Source organism: Ailuropoda melanoleuca, chromosome 4 (assembly GCF_002007445.2).
Source record: "Ailuropoda melanoleuca isolate Jingjing chromosome 4, ASM200744v2, whole genome shotgun sequence".
NCBI classification, from domain to species: domain Eukaryota; kingdom Metazoa; phylum Chordata; class Mammalia; order Carnivora; family Ursidae; genus Ailuropoda; species Ailuropoda melanoleuca.
This window is the reverse complement of record NC_048221.1, coordinates 108,096,484-108,110,753: the sequence shown is the minus strand read 5'-3', so window position 1 is coordinate 108,110,753 and position 14,270 is coordinate 108,096,484. Positions and strand designations below refer to the sequence as shown.

General features: G+C 42.4%; 1 protein-coding gene across 2 annotated transcripts in view; it reads left to right on the top strand.

The window, feature by feature from the left end:
• Window positions 1-14,270, top strand: part of MERTK (MER proto-oncogene, tyrosine kinase) — a 110,161-nt gene that overhangs the window by 49,070 nt on the left and 46,821 nt on the right. For both annotated transcript variants that reach the window (XM_011231159.3, XM_034659531.1), the window contains exons 5-6: window positions 9,519-9,605; window positions 12,594-12,709. In XM_011231159.3, coding sequence (XP_011229461.3) covers window positions 9,519-9,605; window positions 12,594-12,709 — 203 coding nt within the window. The remainder of the gene's footprint in view (window positions 1-9,518; window positions 9,606-12,593; window positions 12,710-14,270) is intronic.

The following is a 14,270-nucleotide window of genomic DNA, read 5'->3' as shown; positions in this document are numbered from 1 at the left end:
AAAACAGATTTGTTTCCATTTAAACTTATTCTGTAAATATATATGCTTGGGTGTATATAGGTGATTTTCCTTCAAATTAGAATGATAATGCATATGCACCCTAATTCCAGCCTTTTAAATTTTTTTAATTTTTTTAAAGATTTTGCTTATTTATTTATTTGAGAGAGAGATAGAGAGTGCATGTGAGCAAGCGCCCCCGAGGGGAGGGGCAGAGGGAGAGGGAGAGAGAGAATCTCAGGCAGACTCCACGCTGAGTGCAGAGCCCGACGTGGGGCTCAGTCTCACAACCCTGAGATTGTGACCTGAGCCAAAACCAAGAGGAAGTCACTTAACCAACTGAGCCACCCAGGAGTCCCGATTTCAGCCTTTTTTATTACACAAATAATACGTGAGCACATTTTCACTGTAAAACATTCAAACCATAGCAACATACTGAAGCAAAATGGGCAAGTCTCCCTTGAATCTCCACGCACTCACTCCCCACGTAGTTGTCACATACAGCGTGTGCGATGACACACAGTGTGAGCCGCTGGTTCGCTTCTAGGCCCTTCTCCTCTAAATAAACTCACATATGTACATATACACACGACGGCCAAGCCATGTAGATCTTCCATATAGGTGCTCGTGGGCCTCTCATTGCTTATGATAATCGCCCTCATTGCACGAAAGGACTAGAAGTTATTTAGCTGCCTCCTTGTCGATGAGCATGTAGGTGGTTTTCTTTGGTGCTGGTTGTTACTTATGTGGACATTTTTATACCCATATGTGTTTCTTTTCTGCAAACCTTTCTGGACACCCCGTCCTTGTCTGTGTATCTACAGTGCCTCTTCCCTCATGCTTGTACCTCCCCCCCACATGGAACCACAGCTCCTGTCTCCCCACCCTGAATTATTATTGACCAGTGTGATTATTACATATGAGTTATGAATTACCTTAGCCCTATCACCCAGCATAGTACCTGGCACATCAGAACCATGTGAATGAATGAATGAACTAATGAACAAACAAATGAATTATGAACAGACCCTGAGTCAGAGGTCCCTTCGCTGAGACAAAGGAACATAGTGATAGTGAAGCAACTTGTATTTGCATAATTGCTTTTGCGTTTAAACACCTTCTCATCTCTTCTCATTTATATTTCTAACCAGTTCTAGCACATGAATAGAGCAGGTTTTTTACACCCATTTTGTAGACAGAGGAGCTAAAGAAGTCCATGGAGAAAGGGCCGACAGTGCGAGCTTCAGACTGACCACAGGGCTGGTGCTGATACACCAAGTTAGACCAAGTCAGCTATCTGTGGGCTGTTCCCAAGCACCTGAATATTGTAACATTGGGAAAGAACCATAAAACATTAATCTTATTTACATCTGTGTTTAATTTTGAGGATGCCGTTAGTGATAACTGAGCCCACCTCCAAAGTTCACGTTTGAGGAACCAGGTGCCATTCTGACCGGAAATGCGGGAGGCAGGGTTTATGCTGCTGATGCAAAGCAGGGAGTGTTTGCAGGGAGAGGCCGTCTTCTCTTGAAATTAACCCTGAAGTGAACTTTTCCGAGATCGCTTCTACCAAGAGAGTGCTAAGTAGGGAAGTGGTTTAAAGAGTCCTGATTGTTGACACTGGCTTTGAGCAAGCGCATTTATGAACAAGAAAGCCGTCTGTTTTTTTTTCTCTCGATACCAGTTGGGTTTTTGGTCCCTCTATGACATAAGAGCTGTCTTTAAGAGGTATGAGCAAAGCAATACTTTGTCTAAAGGGCACTATTCTGAGTCAACAAAGCCAATCTCAAAGGTTACATGCTGTGTGATTCCATTTATATAACATTCTCAGAAATGACAAAGTGATAATGATTAGTCAGGGGTTAGCTTGGGTAGGATGTTCCTAAAATATGAGGGAGCTTTTTCCTTTTTTTTTTTTTTTTTTTTGGTGCTGAAGTAGTACAAATCTTACTGAAATAAAATTTCACAGCACTATATACCATCCCACACACACACCCCCCAAAAAAATAAAACAGAACAAAAATTGGCAAAATCTGAATGTGGTCTGTATTTGAGCTAATAGTATTGTACTGATGTCATTTTCCTGGTTTTGGTCATTGTACTGTGATTATGTAAGATCTTATCATTAAGGGAAGCTGGTGAAGGGTGTACAAGAACTCTGTACTATTTCTACAATTTCTTGTAAGTTGAAAATTATTCCAAAACAAAATTTTGTTTTTTTTAGAAGATTGTATTTATTTATTTATTTATTTGAGAGAGAAAGAGAGAGAGCATGAACTGAGGGAGGAGCAGAGGGAGAGGGACAAGCAGACTTCACACTGAGCACAGAGCCCAACACAGAGCCCTATCCCACCATCCCAAGGTCACGACCCGAGACAAAATCAAGTTGGAGGCTCAACGGACTGAGCCACCCTGTGCCCCACAAAGTTTTATTTTTGTTTTTTATTATTTTTTAAGATTTTATTTATTTACTTGTCAGAGAGAGTACAAGCAGGGGGAGCAGCAGGCAGAGGACAGAGGGAGAAGCAGGCTCCCCACTGAGCAAGGAGCCAGATGCAGGACTAGATCCTAGGACCCTGGGATCATGACTCCAGCCGAAGGCAGATGCTTAACCTACTGAGCCACCCAGGCGCCCCTAGTTTTTATTTTTTAAAAATACTCATTTATTTTTAAATCCTCATTTAGAAAATAGCTAAGCTAGCTTTATGTTTTAGTTGGATAGAGTTAATAATATTCATTGTAATAACAACAGTAACAGTAACTATAACCGATATAAGTTAGTTCATCATTTGCACAGTGCTCTCTGTAAAGACTGACTTTGAACTTCATAGCAAGCTGCGATATAGTTAGGCATTTTTAATACCCATTTTCAGATCGGGAAAAAATTTGAAGCTAGTAAGGGACCTACTTGCTTAGGGTTTGTCTCCATGTGGCCCCTGCAACAATCCTGATACAACACAAGTTAGATCATGTCAGTCTTCTGCTCAAAGTTCCAAGTTTCCCATCCCACTTAGAGGACAAAGCAAAGGGCTGTTCCCTTTGCCCAGAACTCCTCTCCCCCCAACATTAGCGCATTCCCTTACTCAGAATCATTCTTTGGAGGACATTTCCCTGAGTCCCCTCTGACCTGAATATTTAAAATCACAGCCCACTTCCCCACCCACCCTGGCCCTCTGATCCTTTTCTATTTTTCCATAGTGTTAATCACCTTCTGATAGAGCATGAAGCTTACTTATTTATCAAGGTTATTCTTTCTCACCCACTTCCCTCTGTGAGAATGTGAGCTCTGTAAGGGCAGGGATCTTTTTTATTCATGGTTGTACCCCAAGTGCCTGGGAAAATGTCTGACACCGAGTAAGTACTCAGTAAATATGTGTTGAGTGAATGAATTCAGGGCAGAGAGTGTGTTCCAAGTTAATAAGGAACTTCCTTTATGCGAGTGTTCTTCCATTGCTTTGCCTCTTTTGCTCTAGGGGGAAGAAAAATGAAAGGGTTGCTTATCCGGAACTCAAGGAATTGGCCCAACTGGTGCTCTCAGAAGTTGCTTTCTTAGCAATTCTGATCGTCCTTCCTCCAGGGAACATCCCGTTACTGAATGTTCTTTAAAATATCTTTCAGACCTTGTGTCCAAGGCTGTCTTTTTTTAAACCAGCAGACCAAGCAAGAGGGGCACGAACATCAGGAGTTAGGTGAGATGAGACAGAGGAGGACATGGCTCAGAAACACTCAAGGCTCCCGTACCAGGGTCACTCGGGAGAGAGTGGGTAGTAGGGTGGGGACTTAAGGGGGTGGATGACTTTTTTTCTCCTGGAAAGCCACAAGGGCTCAGGCTATAAAACTTCAAGGTCTATTCCAGTCTGGTTATGTCCATCCAGACAGAGGAGAGGGAAATGAGAGGCAGCAGTCTTTCCCAGCACACTCTGGTTGCTATATCCAACCCATGCTTTTACATGAGTCTCCAGCTGGGAAGCTAGTGCCATTAAACAAAGGAAGTATATATCACTGAATACATGAAGCAAAGAACTGTATTTTGCCTTAAGTCTTGGTCCACCTACTTTGGGAGAAAGTTGACTTTGGTTTGAACCGCTTTCAACTTCTTGCTGCTGGCCTCTCTTTGGCCTGTAGGCATTCACCACCTCAGTGCATAGGAAGAACTGTGTGATAGGTGATTTAGCTCCTTCTGGGCAATTCTATACTACTGCGGATGTCTTGTGCCAGAGAATTTACTAGAGATTGTTTTCCTGGCTTTGTGTGCACTTTGAAAAGAAACACAAAAAGGAAAAGCGACTTCCCACTTAACCTAACATCGTGTTCCTGATAGGCGGTTTCACTTTCAGCATTGATAAACCTTGCAGCTCTGAAGAACAGTGGGCCCCAGTTGTCTTACTTAGGGATCTATAGCTGGTCAGCGGATCTCACGGAATGAATCTATCCTCTTGTTTTTTTCCACTCCTGGTCAGCTTGGAATGTGATCTGTATCTTGTACTCGAGTGTTTCCCAAGAGTTTTGACAAGAGTAATTGAAGTCAAACAACTGTGTTTAGCTCGACTATATAGAAAATATAAATTGGATAGCAACTCTCTGTATTTTCTGATTGAGCCAAAGCCAATTTTTCTAAATATAAGCCAAGTGTTGCACCTTCGTGGAGCCTGGTGAAATGGGCTTCTTGTTTGAGATCTTATGACCTGAAAGGTTAAAGGTGATTCTTCAGCATGAAAACCAAAGTGTCGCGGGTGGGACTGTGAAATCATGGTGGGCAGCATGGATGATGGGCAGTGCCTTCGAGGGATGAGGTCTTGATCCTCATTCGGGATGTGTCCATCTTTTGTAAAGTCAATGCCTGACAGAGTGCCCAAAGTCCAAATCTCTCCCTCACTTTGCAAAAGAAAAAAGACCTCTCCCTGACTTATCTGGAGTCATGACAGGGCATCAGTTCTCAAATGCTTTGGTCTCAAGATCCCTTTACAGTCTTAGAAATTTTTGAAAACCAAAGAGGTTTTGTTTACGTGAGTTCTATCTGTTGATAAGTACTGAATTAGAAACTAAAAACTTGTAAAGCATAAAAATACACAAGCATGTACTCCAGTAGCTAATAGAGCTAATGACATCATCACACAACATACAGCCTCTGGAAAAATTCTTCTGGAACATTCCATCACATGTTCCTAAGAGAATGAAGGTGGAAAGGGAAAATAACATCTTATCATTATTGTTAATGTTATTATTACTACCTTTATTATTATGACAAAAATAGTTTTCATCATTAGGGCTCCTAAAAGGGCCTCTGGGATCCCCAGCAGTCTCTAGACCACACTTTAAGAGTGGCTGCTATGGTGTATTGGCTCAAGGTTAAGAAATTTCCAGATCACTACATAGAAAATTTCAAATTTTGTTCAGCAAAGGAGTTGCCCTTCTAGTAAAATTTTACTGTTTGTGTTTAAGAATTATATACATTGTCAGGGTACTGGGGTGGCTCAGTTGGTTAAGGGTCTAACTCTTGATCTTGGCTTAGGTCTTGATCTCAGGGTCATGTGTTCAAGCCCCACATTGGGCTCCATGCTGGGCATGGAGACTACTTTAAAAAAAAAAAGAATTATATGTATTATCTTGATGAGTCCCTAATAATAGTTGTGAGGATAATCAACCTAGAAGAAATTTTTTTTTCCAGTTTCAACATGTATGTGTATTTTCGTTGCCAAGAAGTGTTGTAGGGTGGTTAATCATGACTTCCAAACCCACATACTTAAGCCATTTGGATAAAATTCTGCAGGGGAAGTAGAAAATCATGATGGAAAACTTCTGGCTGCTGGGAGAAAATTGTTTCATTGGGTGATGCTGGGTCTCCCATCCCAGTCATGGGTACACTACATAGGTGCCTTTAAAGGATTTTTTTAAATGTCAGAGTACCTGAAATTATATTCTTTGCAGCTGTTTAAATTATAAAAAAATTTAAGGTGTAAACTTCAAAATGTATGAGAGACTCCGTATATTTTTCAAAGTTATTTGGGAGGAATACAAGCAGAAGATATAAAGACCCCTGAGGCAGGGTATTCAAGGGTGTCCTTTTATAGATGTGGATACTGGGTTTGAGATAAATATTCCTCTTCAGTGAAATAAAATATATATTTTAAACCATCACACAAACTACTAGCAGTTTCATCTTAAAAGGGAGTGACCAAAAATGCGAAGTGATGGCTCCTACCTGAAATTATAGTTTCCTAGCTCTTGAAATTGTCAAGAGAATCTAAGCCATTTGATTAGGATTTCTTCCATTCTGAGGGAAATATGCCTCACCTCAGAAAATGAAAATACCTGAAGTATCTGTCCCATTCTGACAGAACATTATTTTAGAGAAGTAAAAAGTCACCATAGAATTGTAGGACAGAGATACAACACTTCGCTTTTCTTGAGAGACCGTGTCTAGCCAGCAGAACTCAGGCGCCTGGACTAACTTTCGTCTGTGTGGAAAAGAACAAAACCCCACCAGCACTGATTTTTCTGTGCACTTCTAACCCTCAAGAGAAGAGCCAACATAAAAGGGATCAGGTGTGCATTTCTTCCTAGAACTTCTCCCAGACACTGTTCTCTGGCCACTTGGCCCAGCCTTGGGCTGGCCTTCCCTTGGCATTGTTCCTCCTTGATTTTTCAAATTTTTTATTACCATTTTAGACAAGCTTTGAATTTTAAAATTATCAGACGAAGAACTTCCTATACAAGTAAATGGATAGAAGAAAACAAAGTAAGGTATTCAGGCAAGAAGCAAATGGAGGTCTATTTTCAAGAATTTTTTCTTTCTCTACCTCATGATGTGAACTCTGTGCCAGAGGACACCTTTGTGTGCCAGAGACAGAGAAGTTTCCAGATTCTACTAGATGGTATATATGGCTGTGCTTTAAAAACAAAACAAAAACCACCCGTTTTTAAATTTTAGAATAGTTTTAGATTTTAGAAATTATGGAGATAATACAGAGTTCTCCCATAAACCCCACTCGCACGTTCTCCCATTATTAACATCTTACATTAATGTGATATATTCGTTATAATTAATGATCCAATGAACATTATTATTAACTCAAGTCTCTATTCAGATTTCCTTAGTTTTTACCTAATACCCTTGTATGGTTCAATGATTTCACCCAGGATTTCATTGTCTTGTCTCCTTAGGCTCCTCTTGGTTGTAAGAATTTCTCAAACTTTCCTTGTTTTTCACGGTCTTGACGGTTTTGAGAAATACTGGTCAGGTTTCTTGTAGAACATCTCACAGTTTGAAATGTCTGATATTTTCCTCTTGGGTTGATTAGACTTGGGTTGTATGTTTTTGGGAGGAAGACTGCAGAGGGGAAATGCCATTTTCATTACATCATATCAAGAATACATTCTGTCTACACGACTTAGTGGTGTTGACCTTGGTCATGTGGCCAAGGTAGTGTTTATCGTTTTCTCCACTCTAAAGTTTAAAAAAAATAAGTAAAATGAAGTTTTGGTTTGATTTCCTTTTCATATTGTCCTCTTTGGAAGGAAGTCACTATGTGCAGCCCATGCTTAAGGGGTTAGGAATTACGGTCCTCCCCCTTGAGGGCAGAGAATCCACATAAATTATTTGGAACTCTTCTGCATGGGAGACTTGTTTGTTCTTCCCCGTTGTTTAATCATTTATTTATATCAGTATAGACTTGTGAATATTTATTTTATACTTCGGGTTAAAATCCAGTGCTATTTCATTTATCTTCTTGCTCAAACTGTCCCAGCTTGCACTGTTAGGAGGAGTTCTTTCAGTTGGTTTCTATGTCTCTGTCATTTCCTCATCACTCTGTGTGTGTGTGTGTGTGTGTGTGTGTGTGTGTGTTGCATGGCATTTGTGTTAACTTTTGTTCCAGGTTCATCTTACATGTTACCTGCTCCAGTCTGAGAATCAGCCATTTCTCCAAGGAGTTCTGGTTCCTTTTATTGGCAAATAGTGGTGGAAAACAATATCTGCATTGCCTTTCCTCCTTCTTATTTAAAATTAATAAATCAAGTAGTTTTTTAATTTCTAAGATGCCTTAAAACCTCTGAAATGATGGAATTTTTCTTCATTCAGCACTAATGTCTTCTCTTCAAGTAATAGTAGTGTCTTGTGCTTATGTAATAATTCTTTATGAACTGACTAATTTTTACTATTAAAAAAGGATTCATGGGCGCCTGGGTGGCTCAGTTGGTTGGGCATCTGCCTTCAGCTCAGGTCGTGATCCCGGAGTCCTGGGATCAAGTCCCACATCGGACTCCCTGCTCAGCGGGGGGCCTGCTTCTCCCTCTCCTTCTGCCAGCTTCTCTGCCTACTTGTGCTCTCTCTCTGTCTGTCAAATAAATAAGTAAAATCTGGGGGAAAAAAAAGGATTCATTACAACAGATCATCTGAAATTAAGCACTGTGACTTTTATCCTGCTGTGTCTGGTATCCTGAAATGTCATTAGTGTGTGAGGTATTATGTACTGTGGGGCTAAGCAGCAGGGGGCTGTCCAGGTGAACCTCAGAAAGCACTCTTCTTTTTTTTTTTTTATTAAAGATTTTATTTTATTTATTCGACAGAGATAGAGACAGCCAGCGAGAGAGGGAACACAAGCAGGGGGATTGGGAGAGGAAGAAGCAGGCTCACAGCAGAAGAGCCTGACGTGGGGCTCGATCCCACAACGGCAGGATCACGCCCTGAGCCGAAGGCAGACGCTCAACTGCTGTGCCACCCAGGAGCCCCAGAAAGCACTCTTCTTGATATTGGGGCCAGTGATTCTCATACCTCCTTGCAGAAATTTAAGTCTAAATATTACTGCTTTTGGTACCTAACATCTCACCATCAAGGAAAACTTAAAGCACTTAAATGAAGAACAACTGCCTCTTAGGCCCACGGTTGACTTGCTTCTGGTAGCTACAGTTTAAAAATCCCAGGTTTGGGGCGCCTGGGTGGCTCAGTCGTTAAGCGTCTGCCTTTGTCTCAGGGCGTGATCCCGGCGTTCTGGGATTGAGCCCCACATCAGGCTCCTCCGCTGAGAGCCTGCTTCTTCCTCTCCCACTCCCCCTGCTTGTGTTCCCTCTCTCGCTGGCTGTCTCTCTGTTAAATAAATAAATAAAATCTTTAAAAAAAAAATCCCAGTTTTGGGGACACCTGGGTGGCTCAGTCAGTTAAGTGTCTGCCTTCAGCTCAGGTCATGATCCTATTGTCCTGGGATCGAGTCCCACATCGGGTTCCTTACTCAGCAGGGAACCTGCTTCTCCCTCTGCCTGCCACTCCCCCTGCTTGTGCCCTCTCTCTCTTCTCTCTCCCCTCCTGGCAAGTAAATAAATAAAATCTTAAAGAAAAAATAAAAAAATAAAATAAATCCCAGGTTTGCTTTTCAGCCACCAGCATAGTTTTAAAATTAACTTTGCATTTATGGCTTGCAGCAATGAACCAAAAAGTAAAAGAATGCTAAAACAGCCGTGGGATTCTGGTGAGCTGCAGCCCGTTTCTCTGTGAGCCTGGTCTCACGAGTTCCCTTCCGTTCCAGGTCTGACCGAGACAGCAGTCTTCAGTTGTGAGGCCCACAATGACAAAGGGCTGACCGTGTCCAAGGGTGTGCAGATCAACATCAAAGGTAAGCACCAGGGCTGAGGCCCTGGAGCATGTTCTGGGAGCTGGTCAGGGGACACAGCATGAGCTCTGCTGCCAGCTACTTGGGTTTGAGCCCTGTCTTCCCCACTGACTTTCTTTGTGACCTTGGACAAGTCACTTAACCTCTCTGGCTTCAGTATAAAATAGGGATAATTACAGAATCTACATATTTTTGAGGCTTAAAGGAGATAATGCAAGTAAAAGCACTCAAAACAGTGCCTGGCGCATAAGTCTTTGGTAAACATTAGCTCACTTAGTTCTGCTTAGTCTGAGAAAATAGTCTGGGATGTCTACCTTTGATCTTCTTAGCCCCTGTTTTCACCTTTCCCTCTCCCACCTTGAAGTAGTCCCCATTACCCCTTGAAGAGCCCCCAGGGGTGGGGGCGGCTTAGGGCATTGATTGAAAGAATGGGCTCTGTCCTTCCCAGGCAGCTGGGGCTGAAGCAAGTCTCTCCTAGCTGCTGCTCTGAGAGGGGAGAAGGGAGGGGAGAGCCCAGAGCTCCTCTTCTTCCTAATCTCTTTGTTGTCTCTGAGCTGCGATATAACATAATGGAAGACTTGTCTTTGGAGGTCCCCATGCTAGTGGAGACGTTCCAATCCAATCATCTGCCTCCTCCTCCCTCTGGGATCAAAGTTATTTAAACCTGAAACTCGAAAGTGAATACTGTCATTTTATCCCTTTTCAAATCATCTTTCTTACCTTCTCTCATAGAAACTCAAGCAAATTTTATGTTTTAGTATTTGTTCTTTTTTTTTTTTTTTAAGATTTTATTTATTTACTTATTTGAGAGAGAGAATGAGAGAAAGAGAGCACGAGCAGGGCAGGGGTGGGGGGATGGGGTGTGGAGAGGAAGAAGCAGGCTCCCTACTGAGCAGTGAGCCCAACTGGCTCAATCCCAGGACCCTGGAATCATGACCTGAGCCGAAGGCAGACACTTTATAAACTGAGCACCCCTCGTTGTTCTTATTTTAAATACGGAGAAGCAAATATTGAGTCCATATTCCTTTTGGTCTTTATCTTGGGGAAACAACCCAAGGAAAAAGCAGAATGTGTTTAATAATGAGTTAAAAGTTGGGTAACGTACAGCAGGGGACTCAATATTACAAAAGAAGTTATACTTTAAAAAGGTGCTGATGGGGGCTTCTAGGTGGCTCAGTCAGTTAATATTCATTCGACTGGATCTCAGTCAGGTCTTGATCTCAGGGTTGTGAGTTCAAGCCCCACATTGGGCTCCACTCTGGGCATGGTGCCAATTTTTAAAAAGTAAATAGATAAAATAAAAAGGTGCTGATGTTTTGTTTTGACAAATCAACTAGATGAAGTTGATGAGGGGTCATTTTCTAAAAGTTCATTGGGAAAAAAAGAAAGCAAACTGAAACTTACTCCCAGAGGAACTGTATAACTTCCTTCCTCATTACGAGTCTCATTATTACAATTTTCAAAAGAAATGTTGGGAATTTCAGGAATTCATGAGTAGGTGTAAATTTATAAAGACACTTTCATAACATGTAAGCACCTTAAAATTTAAATATTTATAAAACGAGAGACACTTTTTAAAAATGTTATGCTTCACACAGAACTTAACTTTTTTTTATCAGTCCTCTTTCAAAAACTTTTGTTTTTGATTTTCATTTATTTAAATATTTATGTCAAAACAACCAAGACTCCCTTCTCCTAATCTGTTGTTAACTATAATATATGTGGCCAAATTATGATCTGGAAAGGCAGACATTTTAGGACAATTCTACAAGTGATCTATTTAGGGAAGTGAGTCGAACAAAATGCTGATTCTTTCCCACTCACCAAGCCGTGCATCTACTAGTAAACAGAAATGCCTGAATATGGTACCTGGTGCACTTCTCATGGTCCCAGCTCTCCTTCCCCCGATCTTCTGCCCCTGTCATTGCTTCACCTCCAGCACACCTCCCCCAATGCTCCTCCATGTGTTACCTTTCTAATCTTCCCCACAGCCCCATGGAGCCATGCTATCACTATCCCCACTAACAGAAGAAGGAACGGAGGTTAGAAAGGGCATTTAACTGTGGCCCGGGCCACCCAGCAGGCCAGGCAGTAACCAGACTCCTCAGTCCCTGCTGGTGTTCACCCTAATGTGCTTGCTGCCTCCTGCAACCAGCCTCCAGTGTCCTACTGAGGGACATGAGCTCGGGCTCAGACAGACCTGAGTTCAAGTCCCTGTTCTACTGCTTATAATCTCTGTGATCTTCGGCAAGTTTTTAACTTCTCTGATTCTCAGTATCCTCATCCATAAATGAGGAACATGAGGCTACCTCTCTGATAGGGTTCTAGTGATGAGGAAACAAAGCGAAGTCCATAACGTCCTGGCCCATAGTAAACACGAAAACAACAGTCATCATTTTTGCTTATAAATGTGATTATGACTATTAATGAAGAATTAAATCAGCAAAAAATAAGATCCCCAAACTTCAGATCCTGCTTAGATTCAAATTAAGATACCTAGCCATGTCCCACACGGGGCCAGGGTCATTGCACACTTTATGCCTCCACTCCCAGCAGATGGAATTGGCTCTTTTGCTTGAACTGACTCTCACCTGTTTCCTCCACCACACATCCTCACTCATGCTCCCCTAGCACCCCTCTCTTCTCGGCAGGGGGCCATGGCTCTTGGTCCCCACGCAGAGTGGCACCCAGCAACATGCCTGCATGCAGTAGGCTAGTGACCACGAGCTCAGTAAAGGAAAGGGACATCAGTGGGCAGGAAAGCAGGTCTGTGCTCCACTCCTCTGGCCCAGGCAGAACCATCCTATTACCAGAAGGCCTGTCTATAAGCTAATGTGCTTAGTCTTAGGCATAATGTGGCTTCTTTTTAAAACTTGGGCTGAATTTTCCTCATCTTAAGAAACAGAAACGGGCTTGATACTGTGTTTGTTTGGTAGCTGTGGCCACCTGTGGTTTACAACTGTGTTTGTGTGTGTCTTTGTTTTTGTGTAGCAATTCCCTCCCCACCAACTGAAGTCCGTGTCTACAATAGCACCGCACACAGCGTGCTGATCTCCTGGGTCCCGGGTTTTGATGGATACTCCCCGTTCAGGAATTGCAGCGTTCAGGTAAACCAGCAGGATGAAGAGAGAGTGGCTGTTTGGTGCTCTGAGGGTCTACCTGATTTTTCTTCCTCCTGAGGGTGGGTGCTGAAGCCTTCAACACCTCTGTTCAGAAGTCCATTGACCTCTTCCCCGCCCAGTGTCCTCCGCACATGCCCCATTTTAGGTGTTCTGCCCTGGGATGCTGTTTCTTTTCTGCTTATGGTCCAGGGCCCAACCAGAATCGAAACAGGTTTCCAGGATAGAACATCATGAGACCAGGGAGAATTAATTTTTAAGGTATAAAAACACATCCCGAAATTAGGACTGGCTTGTGATCAGGACTTAGGGAAGCCAGGTACTCCTCAAACTGGGCTAGTGCCCATGAAGGACAGGCCAGCATGAGATGGGTCATTTTTGCTGTCAAATGTAGCACCTCGGCCCCTGGCTCCTAGGACAACCTGGGCATTACAGGCCTTGCAAAGTCTCCCCTGCCTTTTTTTTTTTTTTCCAAAGATTTTATTTATTTACTTGACAGAGAGAGGGAGAAGAAAGAGAACAAGCAGGGGAATGGCAAGCAGAGGGAGAGGGAGAAGCAGGCTCCTGCTGAGCAAGGAGCCTGATGCAGGGCTCAATCCCGGAACCCTGGGATCATGACCTGGGCTGAAGTCAGCTGATTAACCGACTGAGCCACCCGGGTTTCCCATCTTTCCCCTTTTTTAACCACTACTCAAAATGGGTATGAAAGAATACTATAAGAAATACAGCCATCCTAAAATGGTACCTTGCCGTGATGTAAGCTCTGCTTTGAGTGTTAATTTCATTAAAATGGAAAGGATAGCAGTAACACTACCATTTACTGAGTGTTCACAATGACCAGGGACTTTGCAGACATTATCTTACTTAATACCCACACCAGCACTGCGGGCTCAGAGTGCTCACAGAGCCCGTGAGTGGCAAAACCAGAATTCAAACCCAGAAAGTTCTGATGCCAAAAGCAGCACTCAGAACTGTCTCTTCTGAACTGTCTCTTCCTCCATATCTCAGAAGAGACATTACTTGTGGGAGCAGGTAGCTGAATGTGTGTGGATTATCCACTGAAAACATGAATGCTTTATGCCCTGTATGTTGTCACACAGTAGGGTCAGAAATTTTTCTTAGTTTCATAAATGTCTGGTCTTATGAGCTGAAAACGTGTTCACCTGACACCTGCCATTCATGCCCCCTCAACTTGAAGCAGTGACTTCTAAAGAATTTTATATGTTGACAACCAGATGTTTTTAATACCAAACAGAATTAGTTTCTCTGTTTTTATTGCCTCCCACCCTTGTCTAACAGCTGTTCCTTCTCTGGAAAGTGAAAACATTCTATTATTCCCAAAATAGCCTCCACCCTCACCCTACCAACTCTAGCTTTGCTTAATTCTTGCCCAACTTTATTTGTAAACCTCTGAAGGGCTGGTAAGTGTTAAGAATTCTTATTGTGTCTACAAAGTCCTCACCAGGAATATCCTTTTTGGGGGGCAGCTTTTTCTGAGATATATTTCACAGACCATGATACTCACCCACTTAAAGTGTATAATGTTAGG